General features: G+C 37.4%; 1 protein-coding gene across 4 annotated transcripts in view; it reads right to left on the bottom strand.

Moving 5' to 3' along the window:
- Nucleotides 1-15,520, bottom strand: part of HSH2D (hematopoietic SH2 domain containing) — a 39,201-nt gene that overhangs the window by 19,547 nt on the left and 4,134 nt on the right. For 3 of the 4 annotated variants that reach the window (XR_007949581.1, XM_051972070.1, XM_051972068.1), the window contains exons 2-4: nucleotides 8,267-8,393; nucleotides 5,924-6,013; nucleotides 1,823-1,988 (exon numbers count right to left, since the gene is read on the bottom strand). Coding sequence is in view for 3 of the 4 variants with exons in the window: in XM_051972070.1 (XP_051828030.1) it covers nucleotides 1,823-1,988; nucleotides 5,924-6,013; nucleotides 8,267-8,361 (351 nt within the window). In the remaining variant the exon portion in view is untranslated. The remainder of the gene's footprint in view (nucleotides 1-1,822; nucleotides 1,989-5,923; nucleotides 6,014-8,266; nucleotides 8,394-15,520) is intronic. The other variant, XM_051972069.1, reaches the window with a different exon arrangement.

Genomic DNA, 15,520 nt, shown 5'->3' with positions numbered 1-15,520 from the left:
TTTATGGGAAAGAAACTCAGGAGAGAGGATATATATACCTGAGAATCATATGCAAATGCATCAAGGGAGCTGATGGTATCACCAAGTAATTTAGAGAGAAAGAAAAGGGCTCAGGACTATTCCTTGGGGGACACTCATGCTCAGTGGTTATGATTAAGATTCTTTAGTTGGAAGGTACGTTAGCATATGTGAGTATGGGAGAGGTGTGGTGAGTTTAGCAAATACCTAGGAGGAGTTCCTGTGTAGTGATCATCACAAGAACAATAGATATTGTGAATATAGAATATCTAAATCAGATATCATTAGCATCAGAGGTATAAGAATTATAGAAGTTTAGATTGACAGAATTAAAAATACCATACTAATCTAGAATCAATTGAATGATTCAATTGTCAATTCTAACATGACAGAATCTGTAATCATATAACCTGAGAATTATAGGATCCTAGAATTGTAGAACTCCAGAATAGTATGTCTAAAATAATTTATAATTACATTAGTTATATTATATTACATTATATTGATTAATTATATGAACATTAATTATAATGTCGTAGAATTATTTCAGATAATTAGATAGTACAGTGGATTAAAAACCAGGCTTGGAGTCAAGAAGACCTGAATTCTAATGTGACCTCAGACACTATCTCTCAATAAAACCCCAAATGAAGTTATGAAGAATTAGACATAACCAAATAGTCAAAAAACAATGAGAGAAATGACTTAATAACCAATGATTTGGGAAGATCCAGAGTCCCTCCCTTTTTCTAAAATCCTGATTTTAAAAGTTTAGTCTCTTGAAGGATATTGAAGATAATGAGAATGAAGCTCTCTTTTTCAAACCCCATGCAGGTGTGGCAGCCATTGTGTTCTGTTCCAACTTGGGTGGAGCATAAATTCTTTGAATAGATTGCTCAAGGCTGGGGAGAATTGCAAATCAGAGTTCAGGTCTACTCCCTCATTATAATATTCATTTTCTTATTATTTGTCAATCAATCAGAGTTGATTGTCATCCTTTTGAACATATTTCTTCCAAAATGTCCAAAAAGAACATATAAATCATGAACCCTCCCCACAATAATGATCTTTAGTCTAAGAGAGAGATGGCCAAATGCCATGCTTTTATTAAATGCTGGTATTATTAGTAAAATAATTAAATTACCCCCAAATGACAACCCTTAAACCTTTCTTACTTGCCACCACAACAACAAGAATTATTACACTCTAGGATCATAACACCTTAGAATTACAGAAGAAAGAAGGTGTGGCAATGGGCAGTGTATTGGACTTGACATTAGGAAGGTCTGAGTTTAAGCCCTGCCAACCTTCAATCACCCAAGCTCCTAGCCAATTACTGGTTGTGTGATCCCACTAAGTCATTTAACCCCCAACCTCATTTTTCTCATCTGTAAAATAGGAACAATACTAGCACCTACTTCTCAGGGCTGTTGTGAAGATCAAATGACATGACATATGTGGAGTGTTTTGCCCACATTAAAGAACTCTATAAATGTTAGCTGTTACTACAATAGAACTCTTTATTAGTCAGCTAGAGGAATCCCTCTAGCTGGTTGTTCTACATATGTTTAGAGGTGACCAGCAGAATTGGGACATATGGCTAGACCTATAAGGAGTTCTTCCTCATGGGATCTTCAGATATCTTGCCAGGAAAAGGAGCAATTCTACTAGCTATTTAACTCTATTTGTAGGCTATTGCTCAGGCTTCTGGTTGCTGGGAAAGGTTGACTCCAGCCGCCTCCTGTCCATATGGTGCAGAGGCTCCCAGCAAAGACCCTCCCACCCAAAGCCCCCTCCCTCTCACCTGGTCACATGGCAGAGTTAGCAGTTCTTTGTGAGGATGGAGGGGAGTTTCCTGGTGGAAGCTCACTAGTTCCACTAATGTTGGGTGGACTTCCATTTCTCCAGGGATCACCAGGTTGCCATCAGGCAAACACTTGATCATGTAGTGACGGTAGCAGTCCCTGGCTCTGAGGGGAAGAGACCACGAATCAAATTTGTCTTGGGGGGAGGGGATAGTTGGGGAGGAGAACTCTTAAAGTTTAGGGTTGGGGATAAGAATGGAAACTAGATTCTCCAAAATCCCAGTCTGAGGGATGAGAGAGGATTGGTCCTCTTTCTCCAAGGGAATGTGTCAAAATTATCATGCCTCAGTTCTTGACCAAGGACCAGGTATCATTTTATGCGGAGGTAGAGAGAAAAGATAAAGAAAGGAAGGAAAAGATTAAGGGAAAAGTGGGGAAGGAAGAAGAAAGGTCTGGGAAAGCAGATTTCCTAATGAAAAAGGCTGTTTTGTTAATTAATTACAATCTGTGACAGCTCTCTGAATCAGTACCCATTTCTATTTGTTAATAATTCCTCCAGAGAGACTTATATGAACTGATACTAAGCATGTAATGCCGGAGAAACTGAGGCAAGAGAGAGATTAGAGAGTTTTTAATATTTTATTAATGGGAGAGTAAGATTGACTGGACAGGACTCTCGTCTCAGATTATCCAGTCAGACAGAGATAAGTATACTGAGACCAAGGAATCCATATTGGTCCCAGGGCTGGAGGACCCAAAGAATCCAGCGTCCAGCATACAGCTGCCAGACGCCATTCTCCAGCCATGAATGGAGGAACCCCAACTTCTTAAATACCTTTTTGGAGACAAAGAAGAGAAAGGGAGGGGAAGTTTTTTATCAGGGAGGGGAAGCCATAAAACCTAAAAATTCCAGAGACAAAGAAGTAAAGATATCATGGGTTAATCTTGGAATATTCTAAAGGAATATTGTAAATCCATAAAAGAATCAGGAGATCTACTCTTTTATCTTGCTAATTTATAACCTGAGAGCGAATAATCCTTAGTTTTACTGGGTCAGAGACAGAACAGTTAAGGAAACTGAGACAGGGAAACTGAGTCAGGACAGTTAAAGAGAACTGTGGCATAACAAGCAGAGTGAGTAGAAACAAAAGGACATTGTACACAGCAACAACAAGACAGATGTGGCTCTTTTCAATAATGAGGTGATTCAGGTTAATTCCAATAGACTTGTGATGGAGAGAGTCATCTGCATCCAGAGAGAGGACTATAGGGACTGAATGTGGATTACAATATAGTATTTTCATCTTTTTTATTGTTGTTTGCTTGATTTTTTTTTCTTTCTCATTTTTTCCCCTTTTTGATCTGATTGTTCTTGTGCAGCATGATAATTGTGGAAATATAAATAGAAGAATTGCATATGTTTAACATATATTGGATTACTTGCTGTCTATGGGAGGGGGAGGGAAGGAGAGAGGGAAAAACATTTAGAACCCAAGTTTTGCAAGGGTAAATACTGAAAACTATCTTTGCATTATTTTAAAAAATAAAAAGCTATTATTTAATAATAATAATTCCTCCAAAGCTGGGCCTAGGTATCATTCCTGTGGAGAAGGGTTTTTTTGAAACAATTGTTAGCATAAACTCCAGGGAAAACAAGACTGTCAAGTACTTGTATATAAATAAGATTTGAAATATGTGTTCTTATCTATTCACTAAAGCAGATCCTTGGAGAAGGAAATAGCAAACCACTACAGTATCTCTGCCAAGAAAACTCCAGATGGGATCTCAGGGAGTTGGGCACAATTGATATGATTGAACAATGACTCTATTAGTTATCCATATAACTTTATAAACCAAACTATCCGTTCCCCATTTCCCCTGCCACTATCAATCTCTTATAGATATTGCCACTCCATTGTTAGTCTGTAAGTTTACCTTGCTTTTGGAAGAAAGGTGATAGACCTAGGGTACAGAATTGAGAGGGGGTGGGAGGAAATATTTTTTGGACATAGCCAATATATGGATTTGTTTGTTTGACTATCCATATTTATTATAAAGAATTTGTTTTTGTTTTTGTTTAAATGGGAGAGGGAAGTGGGAAAGAGAGAAAGTAGTTGGAAAAAAATAAAATTAAGTTAAAAAGCCCCCACCAAAAAAAAAAAAATAACAAAGAATATAAGTCACTTGAGGGCAGGGATTGTTTTTGTATTTGTATTACTTAGCACAGAACTTGGCATGCAGTAATTGTTTAAATCTTTGTTCATTTATTGAAAATGTTATTCAGATATTTAGTTAGAATTCCTTGTATATTGCAGAATTCTCTGAAAAAATTCCCCATGTTCTTTATACTGCAAAAACCCAGAAGAATTTTCATTCAGAACAATTTTGTTTCTTACTTGAAGGGGAGAAGGGAACAAGTATTTATTAAATGCTTACTGTTATGCCATAGTTCCCTTTTAATGTTGTGACCCAGTTTCTCCACTTGGTGTCCTATTTAGTTATTCTGCCTTAGGTTATAACCTTTCCCTCTTAATGTTTGAGATAAAGATTGAATAGACATTCCTTCTTAATGTTTGACAAGATAAAGATTTATCCATTTTAGATGTCATTAGAATATCAGTAACCTCCCTCCATTAGGTATCCCCACCTAAGTACCTCCACTATGTCATTGTTCTTGTTATTCTATAAAAAGCTTGCTGTCCCAATAGTCGGGGCTAAACTCTTTGAGATGATAGTCTCATCTAGCCCTCCATTGGTCCCAGTATTTCTCTCCATTTAATAAACTATCTCTTGTCTTGCTCAGTTTCTTCAGCATTACACTTACCATATACTGTATTAAGCATTTTAGTTATATAATGTTATTTTGATATGATATGCCTTCTAGAGAAGCATAGTGGTGGGTTACTATTATAATAAAGCTTGGCTAAGGAGATGGGTTCAAGCCTGCAAATTCTTTTGAAACATCTCTCGAGACTGGTCTGGGACCCCACACTTTTGGGATTCCCCTTTCCCAACCTCAACAATTTGATTCTTAAAATAAGGGGATAACCTCCAGGCAACTTCAAATCCTCTAGTGCTGTTTGAGACCTTGGGAAAATATTTTCCCTCTGAGAGGGAAAGCTTGATTTCCCCCTCACCCCCCTATTTTCTCTGCTTTATTGTCTTTGTATTTAAGAAGACTTTTGTAAGTACTCAGACAGGTAGAAACGCATGAAAAATATTATGTCTATGTTAAATTGTGGAAGCATGTATTTGGAGGTGAGAATAATCTCTATAGACATGGACTCTCAGGGAAGAATGTTAATTTCAATTACTCAGTTATTAAACATTTATTAAGCACCCATTGTTTTAAGTGCAAGAAATTCAAAAAGAGGCAAAATTTCTGCATTGTTTAAAAAGTGAGCCACATGAACTTTGATGAGCCTTTCTTCACTTAAACAGCTCCTAAAATTTACACAACTTATTCAAAGTTTTAATTTTATAACTAATTCAGATTAGGCTCTCATATGCAAATATGAGAAATTAGAAGGAGTTTGTCCCCCACCCCATTCTCTCCCTCTACCTGTTAATTGGGAGAATAAGTCAAACTTAGACCTTTCTAGTATTATGAATTAATAAGGGCAGCTTGGTGGTGTAGTGGATAGAGAACTGGGTTTGAAATCTGGGAGACTCTTCATGAACTCAGATCCAGCCTTAGACTCTTAGTACTGTATGACCCTGGGCAAGTCATTTAAGACTATCTGCCTCAGTTTCCTCCTCTTAAAATGCTTTGGAGAAAGAAATAGGAATCACTCCTGTATCTTTGCCAAGAAAACCTTAAATGTAGTCATGAAGTACATGATTGAAAATATTGCAGGATCAGAGATCATAAATTTAAAGCTGGGAAGTCTTAGAAATTATTTAGTCAAACTTCATTTTACAAACAGGGAGACGAAGGTCCATGGAAATTAAATGGCTTTGCCAACATCATACACATTATAAAGGAAAAAACTGGGATTTCATTTCAAGTTTTAGGATTTTAGCTAGATACTGTGAACTTGTTATAGTCTACATTGGGTCTGGAAGGGAGGGATCTGTTCCTTTTGGTTTTGTCTCCTTACCTGTAAGACAGAGTGTAGCCCACGTGACTTTCACTTACTCGTACTAGGAAACATCCTACAGGTTTCTTCTGGAGCAAACTTTCAGCAGATCTAAAATATATACAAGCCTGAAATGAACCAGGCCAGATCCCAGGATTCAATCAACCTCTATCTACTCATTTAAAGCCCACCTCCCACTCCCTCACCCAAATAATTCCCACCAAAGACAGCATCTCCCCATCTCCACCCCCCATTAAAAAATAAAATCTTGTAAGCTCAGGTTACTTGCAAATCCCCGTTCCTGCCCCCACTTCAATTATAGAGGTAGAAAGGACTTCAAAGGTTCAACCTCTGCCAGTGCTGGAATCCCCTTCCCAACATGCAAAAAAAAAAAAAAATCTGATCAAGCTGCCTCTGTTGCAAGAACTCTAATAACTGAGGACTCACTACTTTATTGAATTGCTGGCAAGTTTTAATTGCTAGGAAGTTCTTTGATCAGACATCTGTCAATTGTCAACTTCCCCTAACGCATACCCTCAAAGAAGCAAGCTAATTTGGAGGCAGTTTATTAGTTTGTTAGTTCTTCAGTCTAAATGATGTGAAGAATTCACAGTGGCCATTCTCTTTGACAAAAAATAGATTTATTTAGGGAAGAGATTACAGACAAAATAAAGGGATACAATAGATATCATGAATGGTCAGTATGAAATAGAGTGGGAGAGCTTATGAAAGACAAGTTCCTTAGTGGAACTCACAATTATCCAGTGGAAAGGGAGTCCCCCATGAGGTTGGGGCAGGCCCTTAGCTGGCAGGCTAAATCCTAAAATGGACTTAATATCCTAAAAGAGATAGCTGTAAGGAGAAGAAGTGGGGTTGGGAAGCAGAGTGGAGTTAGGGGAGAAGGGGAACGAGGAGGAAGGAGAGACATGGAAGAAGGGGAAGGAGAAAGACAGCACAAGGCTGAGTGCCAATGGCTGACTGACCCCAAGGAAGGCAGCAGCTATGAGATGGCCTATAAGTAGATTTTGTAGGGAAAATTTAACTTCAGGGCTATGTTTGGGATTTCTGACAGGACATTGCAAGGTGAGACTGCTCAAGACCCCTAGAGAGGGTAGGACCACAGAACTAAACTGATCACTACCAGTGCCTTTTCCCACTGGAAATGAGTGGATAAAAATAAGTCCCTAAGGCAGGCTGCCTTTTCCCAGCCTGCCTTAGGGACTCATTTTTATCAATTCTTCTGCTAATCACACCTAACACTGAAGACCTCATCATAAGCATGATTGCCTTCGGCTGGGAATGACTTGACTGGGATGCTGGTGCTGGACCAGCTGCTGCTTCTGGGGATCTTCTTCCCTTTTTGAAGCTCTGCCTATATAATGTTCTATAGCAGCTGTTGGTTTGATGGTCCTAAACATCTGTTATGATTATATAATTTTTCAGTACAAGTTTTGGAATGAGATAGGACAGATGTGGGCCCTTCTTTGTACAATGGATATACATGACATAAAAGGTAAGCATTTTGAAATGTTTGTTTTCAAAACCATTTCGTATCTTCATTCTGCAAGTTCAATTTATGGAGATTTCACAATGGATAGAGCATTAGACTTAGGGTCAAAAAAATTGAGTTTAAATTCTGCTTCAGTTACTTGCTAGCCTTGTTGACAAGCCAATTAACTTTTCTGTGTTTCAGTTATCTCATCGGCAGAATGGAGATAATAACCCTACCTCAAAGGATTATTGTAAGGATCAAATAATAATGATAATAATAATGAGAGCTAGTGTTTATATGACGCTATAGGGCATAGAAAGCACTTTCTCTATGTTAACTCATTTGGGACTCCCAACAACTTTATAAGTGCTATTATTATTCCCATTTTACATATGGGGAAACTGAGACGGAGAGATTAAATTGCTTTCTACTCAGCTAGTATCAGAGGCAGCATTTGAACTCAGGGCTTACTGACTCCAAGCCTTGTGTTTATTTATAAATTAAGTACTTTGGGAACCTTAAAAGTGCTATAGAAATACCAGCTATTATCATTATTATTAATAATTCTTCCTGGGGCTTTGCTCTATGCATGGAAAGGGAGAAGTTCAATAGGAAGCTAGCAGAATCACTGGAGCTGGGAGTAGCACAGCAAGTGGCCATCTGCTTCTGCACTCCTCCACATTTGCAGTATCATCCATTGCTGAGGCTGAGAGATGGATTGCTTTGTCCCTGCACAGATGCCATGAGATTTTCTCTCTAACATCTGGGTTATGGGCGCCCTGAATTCCCAGCTACTTGCCACTCTGACTGGCCAAGATGGAGAGGATGCTTCTCTTTCCCCATTCTGCTGAGACAAGGGGAGGTAAACTCACTCTCTAGAAATGGCTCCGTGGTACCATGTGGGGATCCCATCTTGTACCAGCCCCCTGTTCTGAATCCCTCCAGAGGCAAGTGATGGCATCTGCATTCTGTCTTCTGTGTTAGCTCTCTAGAGTCCACCTATTATAAGGGAAATGAACATGAAAGTCTGATTAGCTCAGTTCCAGGATCCTCCTCTGCTTCAGGGTATGCTCCTTCCAGCCAGGAATCCTTTGGAGTCACTGGTGAATATATAAATATTGATCTCAGGCATCTGGGAATATAAGATTACAAACTGGTTTTTGCTCATACATTCAATCAATATACATTTTATGAAAAGCCCAGTAGATTCAGGACTCTATAGGAGAAATAAAGTTAAACAAGTCATGATCCCTTTAGTCATGGAGGTCACATTCTGTTAAGAGTATATGGTGTTAAGGGTTATTAAGGGGTTTGCCTGTTTGACAAAGCAAATGGATAAATAGTAAAGAGCCAGGTCATTGGCCCAGAACTGAAGGCACTGGGTTCCATAAATCAGCTTCTGACAAAATACCCTTTGACTTGGATTCTCAATAAGGACAATACTTGGCACTAAGTGAATGCTAAATAAATGCTTATTGATCGATTGATTTTGGGAATATCAGAAGTTAGCTTATGTCCAGCCCTCTACAAAAAAGGTAAAACTCCCATGAAAACACGCAGGCCCCAAAAAGGTTGTTGAATAGAGGACAGATTTGATTTAATTCAACAGAAACACAAAACAAAGGATTTACGCCCAACTTCATGAACCTCTTTTCTTCTCTAATGGGCCTTTCCTTTTTGCAGAGAAGTATATAGTCCTCTAGACTTATAATATTTACCTCAAGACTGAGGGCTCATTACAAAGGGAAATTACTAAATATTACTAGATAGTCAAATGTGACCTGTTCAGTCGTGGGCTTGCCAAAGAATCGAACCCTTTCAAATATGCAGTCACAGAGCAAGTACAGAGTAAGGTCCATTGTAGCTCCTCCACTTTAGCTCCTTTTTGGACCCAAATGTTTCTCTTTAGTCCAAGAACTTACCATTGCCTATTAACTATTTCTCTCCAGGACTTTGAATGCAAGAACTGGGCATTGTCCAGAGACTCTTGCTCTTCCTTCCAGGTGACTTGGTCCAAGCATTTAGTATTATTCAGAAATTCCTCCTTAGCATACAGGTAGCTTGTCCCAGAATTCCCCTGTCAGCTTCCAATGCTTCACCACTGACAATTCATTCTGGCCAGCTCATGTTCCTAAGGCTTTGAGCTAGTCCAGGGATTCTCTGTCCCACTGCTATGAACCTCTGCCTTTACTGGGGAGATATGGATCCCTCTTTTCCTGGGAGTTTCCCTGGAGAAGCCCAAGGAATCTTGGACAAGTCTCTCTGTGAAGTCTCTTCCTTATCAACACTTCTTTGCTCTGGTTCTCTCCTTTTCTCTTGCTTCCTACTTTTCTCTTTCAAAATAATCATCACCATCACCATCAGAATAAACATCATCATCATCATCACTACTACCATCAACTACATCTATTCTTGACAAACATTAACAAAGATAAATGTTTCCTTATATACTGAACAGAAAAAGAGAACTGTACATGACACTGTGGATCTCTATTATACAACTCATTTTTAAAAGTCTATTTAAAAAAATAAAGCTTATATTAAATTTATCATAGTAGTTTTAACACGGGTATGCTTGTCTGTGTCCCCTTCTATATTTCTTTTTGCTCTTCTGTGTATTATTATTATGAGTTTCTCTTTTAGAACTAATTCAGTTTCAATTGATCAAAGATGGGCAGAAGCAGCTACACCCAAAGAAAGAACACTGGGAAATGAATATAAACTGCTTGCATTTTTGTTTTTCTTCCCGGGTTATTTTTACCTTCTGAATCCAATTCTCCCTGTGCAACAAGAAAACTGTTCGGTTCTGCACACATATATTGTATCCAGGATATACTGTAACCTATTCAACATGTAAAGGATTGCTTGCCATCTGGGGGAGAGGGTGGAGGTGTTATGCCACAGTTTTCTTTAACTGTCCTGACTCAGTTTCCCTGTCTCAGTTACCTTAATTGTTCTGTCTCTGACCCAGTAAAACTAAGGATTATTCGCTCTCGGGTTATGAATTAGCAAGATAAAAGAGTAGATCTCCTGATTCTTTTATGGATTTACAATATTCCTTTAGAATATTCCAAGACCAACCCATGATATCTTTACTTCTTTGTCTCTGGAATTTTTAGGTTTTATGGCTTCCCCTCCCTGATAAAAAAACTTTCCCTCCCTTTCTCTTCTTTGTCTCCAAAAAGGTATTTAAGAAGTTGTTGTTCCTCCATTCATTGCTGGAGAATGGCGGCTGGCAGCTGTATGCTGGACGCTGGATTCTTTGGGTCCTCCAGCCCTGGGACCAATATGGATTCCTTGGTCCCAGTATACTTATTTCTGTCTGACTGGATAATCTGAGACGAGAGTCCTGTCCAGTCAATCTTACTCTCCCATTAATAAAATATTAAAAACTCTCTAATCTCTCTCCTGCCTCAGTTTCTCCGGCATTACAGAGGGAGGGAGGGGAAAAATCGGAACAGAAGTGAATGCAAGGGATAATGCTGTAAAAAATTACCCTGGCATGAGTTCTATCAATAAAAAGTTATTTTAAAAAAATGAGTTTCTCTTTTTTTCTTCTCCTTCAATCAAAAAAAAAAAAAAAAAAGAAGAAGAAAAGAAAAATGAAAGTCTTTGTTTATAACAAATAAATCAATTAAAGCACTTACTGGGAGACAGTATAGAGAGTGAAATGATCCCTATTCACAAGGAATTTACATTCTAATAGGGGAAATGATAATCATTTATAAAAATGCAGAAAGCATAAAGTAAATACATACCAATGTGTGCAAAATATGCAAATGTTAACTGAAGGTCTGCAGTGGATAAAAGATAAAAGACTAAAAGTTGAAAGCCTTCAAATACCAGACATTCCCCACCCTAAAAAGGGTGGAAGATTTGAATATCTTAATTCCCTAGACATGCTCTTATTTCATTTCCTGTTCAGCTCACTCTTTTAAAAAAATGTTTTTCCCAATATATTTTTATTTATTTGATCAAATATTTACCAATTGCATATAAAAAAATTAACATTCATCTTTTTAGTTCACAAATATTTATTAAAATTTTTCTTTAACATTTTTATTTCAAATTTTAAGTTCCAAATTCTATCCTTCCTCCCTTTCTTCCCACTCACTCCCTGAGATGGTAAGCAATCTACAATACATGTGCAATCATGTAAACATTTCCATATTAACATTTTATACAAGAAGACTCAAATAAAAATTTTCATATTAGCCATGTTGCAAAGGAAAACTGACAGACCAGAAAGAAAAATAAAATAAAGAAATAAAAAGAAAAGAAAAGAAAAGTAAAGAAAAAAAAAGAAATATGTTTCATTCTGGATTTAGTTTATCGATTCTTTCTCTGGAGATAGATAACATTTTCCATCATGGGGCCTTTGGAATTGCCTTGAATCATTGTTTTCATCAGAATAGCTAAATCTTTCACAGTTGATCACTGTTAAAATATTGTTTGATCTTTTGATCTGCTCACTTTATTTTACAGCAATTCACAAAGATCTTCCCAGTTTTTTCGGAAACCAATTTTTTTAATAGCATGATAGTATTCCATCAAAATCATGTAGCATAATTTCTTTATCAATGCCCCATTTGATGGGCATATGTCCAGTTTTATAGCCCTTTGGGCAGAGTTATAAGTTGCTTTCCAGAATGATTGGGTCAGTTCACAATTCCACCAACCATACATTAGTGTCCCTGTTTTTCCACACACCTTCCAACATTTGTCATTTTCCTTTTTCTTTCATATCAGTCAATCTGAGGTATGAGATGGTACCTCAGAGTTGTTTTAATTTGCACTTCTCTACAGTGATACTAGAGCATTTTTTTCTTGTGAGTTGATTCAGATTACTCTTTGTACTGTATGGGTGATGGATTAGAAAATAAAGACTTCCCAATGATGAGTTTCCTGGGGAAGGAAGAAATGATGACATTCAAAAGCAGTGTAGCTGAAGGGAAATGTGGGCAATAGGAAGCCACTTGAATTGGGGAGTCATGTGTTCATATCAACACTGAAGGAAAATTATTTTGGCAGCTATATATAGTGTGGATTATAATGGACAATAGAGACAAGTATATTCAAAGTTAAGCAAAACAGATTCATACGATATCATCTCTAAAACTATGCTTCTTTTTGCATTTCTAGTTCATCAGTCATCTCCAAAGGGACAAGAAATATGCTTCCTCATCAGTCTTCTGAAGTTCTGTTTGGTTATTGTAAATAGCAGAAATCTCAAAGCAATTTCTCGCAAATAGAAGCAAGATACTATATGAGAAAGACAGGAAGAAGTGTGTACCAAGTAAGTCACTGCCTCCATCTCCCCTTACACATTCATGGAGATGAATCCAAAAGTCCCAGGGATAACTGTAACTTCTAGACCTCTTCTCTGCTTCCAACCTGGCCCCCAACCAACCAATAATAAGAGGAATAAACTCTGTGAATAATGGCTTTACTATCTTCAATACAATCTATACCAATCACTGATTACCTGACCAACTGCCATTGATGGTGAGAAAAAGCCCAAGAGCCCAAGAAATAATAGGACCACCTAGGTCCACCTGCCTATTTCCAGATTGCCCCTTCTAGGGGAGCAACCCCTTTGGAGAAGGGAAAAACCAGTCCTATTATAATTGCTGAATAATTTCAACCCACTGGGCAAGCTTAGCTTCAGTTTAGTTGAAGCCATAGGGCTGTGGGAGAAACAGGAAGCAACATGCGTCAGGCAGGTCAAATCATCTCTTCCTTTCACATTTGGAAGGAAACAGCCCAGAACCCTGGGTCCAGCCCCTGGCAGCTGCTATTAAAGCCTAGAAAAAAAATTCTCAAACACTAAGTCTTTGACAATGTCAAATAGTTGAATATCAGAAATAAAAACGGTTTTATCTATAGAACATTAAAGAAGATGCATTTCCATCTGCTTTGCTCTGCTGTGCCCTAAGGATTAAGGAATCTATCTGATTTGTGGCTGAAACCTATATGTGTTATCTCACCTTATTAGAATAGAATATAAATTCTTTGAGAGCAGGAACAGTCTTGCTTTTCTATTTGTATTCCCAGTGCTTTGCATATAGTAAAGAATTTAAGAAATGCCTTTTCATTTATTTATTCAAGTCTTTCGAGGTTTTCCTTTACATTATTATTATTTTTATTTAATTGTTCTCCTGGTTCTGCTTACTTCACTTAGCATCAGTTCCTAGAAATCCCAGATATCTATCTCTGAATCTATATTTTTGTCATTTCTTATGACAAAATGACATTCCTTTATATTCATACCACAACTTATTCAGCCGTGCCATAATTGATGGATACCTCCTCAATTTACAAGTCTTGGCCATAAAAAAATTTTGATAGTAATATTTTCCTACATATGATGCTTTCTTTGATTTTTTCTGGCTATAGGCCTAGTATTGGTATCACTGGATCAAAGGATATTCCCAGTTTACTGACTTTGGAAATATAGTTCCAATTTCTCCAAAGTCCCTTCAACAATTACTTTCCTTTTTTGTCCTTTTTGCTAGGGGTTGACAAGAATGGATTATTAGCTAACATATCTATCCCTCCAAGCTTTTTAATTTTCAAATTTGGTAAATATAACTCTATGCCTTTATCCACGTCATTGATATTAATGTTAAGCAGAAGAGGACTAAAGGTGGATATAATAATGATACCTAGAGGAAAGGTGAGGGAAAGGGAAAAAGCAGGTATTAAAAACCTACGATGTACCAGATGCTGAGCTAAGCGTTTTACAAATATTACCTCATTTGGTCCTAGCTAGCATTTTTATATCACTTTAAGATTTGCTAAGTGCTTTATGTGTATCATTTAATTTGTTCCTCACAGTAACTCTGATATGTACTGTTATCTTCATTTTGCAGATAAGGAAACTGAAGTTGATAGAAGTCCAGTGACACAGTCTGCTTGAATAGCTATTAAGTGCCTAATGCTGGATTTGAACTGAAGTGTTCAGGACTCCAAGTCCAATGTACTATGTCCTATGCCACCGTGAACCAAGGAACATTCCATTAGATATTCCTACTTTGATTAATCATAGTACCATAGATTTAGAACTGGAAGGGACCTAAGAGGAAATCTAGTCCAACCCCCCTACCAATCCATTAGCCGATATTCTTTGGATTTGATTATTTAATCAGTTCTGAATCCGCTTAAATGTACTATGGATCACTTTAAATCTTTCTGTCTTTCACTACAATCCAATTCAATAAGCATTTATTAAATACCCTGGACTACAGGAATGCGAAGGTTATAGAAAAACAAAATGAAAAACAATCATTCTTCTCATATTCTAAAAGGGCCTGGAAAGATAGGGAAATATTTTTGTCTATAAGGTTATCAAGAAAGAATTGATGATGATTGCCTGGGAGAAGGTTTTTTGAGGTTCAGGAAGTGAATGAGGACAAAATGGTACTGTTAAATCTAAAAATTACTAAACGGACCAGTTATAATTCAGAGTAAGTGGAACAGCAAGTATGGGGATAATGTATGGCTGCAAATGGCCCTTCCCAGGATCACAAGACGGAAGAAATAAAATTTAGAACAGTGTGTGAGCTGGAAAGGGCTTTAGAATTCAGAATTACAGAGCTGGAAAGCACCTCAGATCACAGGATGCCAGAACTGGGAGGAAATTTAGAATACACAATGGCAGAACTGAAAAGATGTTAGAGCCCAGTCTCTAATTTTATAGATGAGGAAACTGGGATCAAGAATGATATAAAGACAGCCCCAGAATGTGAGCTCTTTGAATGTTTTAGTTTTGTTTTTGTATCCCATAGTGTCAACCTCCCTAACAAGCACCTAATAAATGCTGATTCTGGCAAAATTCAAACAGGAAATTAAGGGAGTGCTGGACCTGACTAATCTAGTAATTTTTCTGCTTTATCACAATTTTAACTACATACTAAGTCTGCCTGACAGGCAGATTTTTAAGGAAACATCATACAGATGGATCTACAAAATAAATACTAGAAACAGCTTAAAATTTAGATACTTTGGGATTAATGATGTGATTCTTCTCTTTGCAAATGACTCTTGGACTTTAGAAGGGGCTTCATCAGAAGGTTCCCAAAAGTGCTTTTAAATTATGAATCAATTGCAAAAACTTTCTTTGTCCA

This window comes from Antechinus flavipes, chromosome 1 (assembly GCF_016432865.1).
Source record: "Antechinus flavipes isolate AdamAnt ecotype Samford, QLD, Australia chromosome 1, AdamAnt_v2, whole genome shotgun sequence".
NCBI classification, from domain to species: Eukaryota; Metazoa; Chordata; class Mammalia; order Dasyuromorphia; family Dasyuridae; genus Antechinus; species Antechinus flavipes.
Note: the sequence above shows the minus strand (reverse complement) of the source record. Positions and strands in the feature narration are given on the sequence as shown.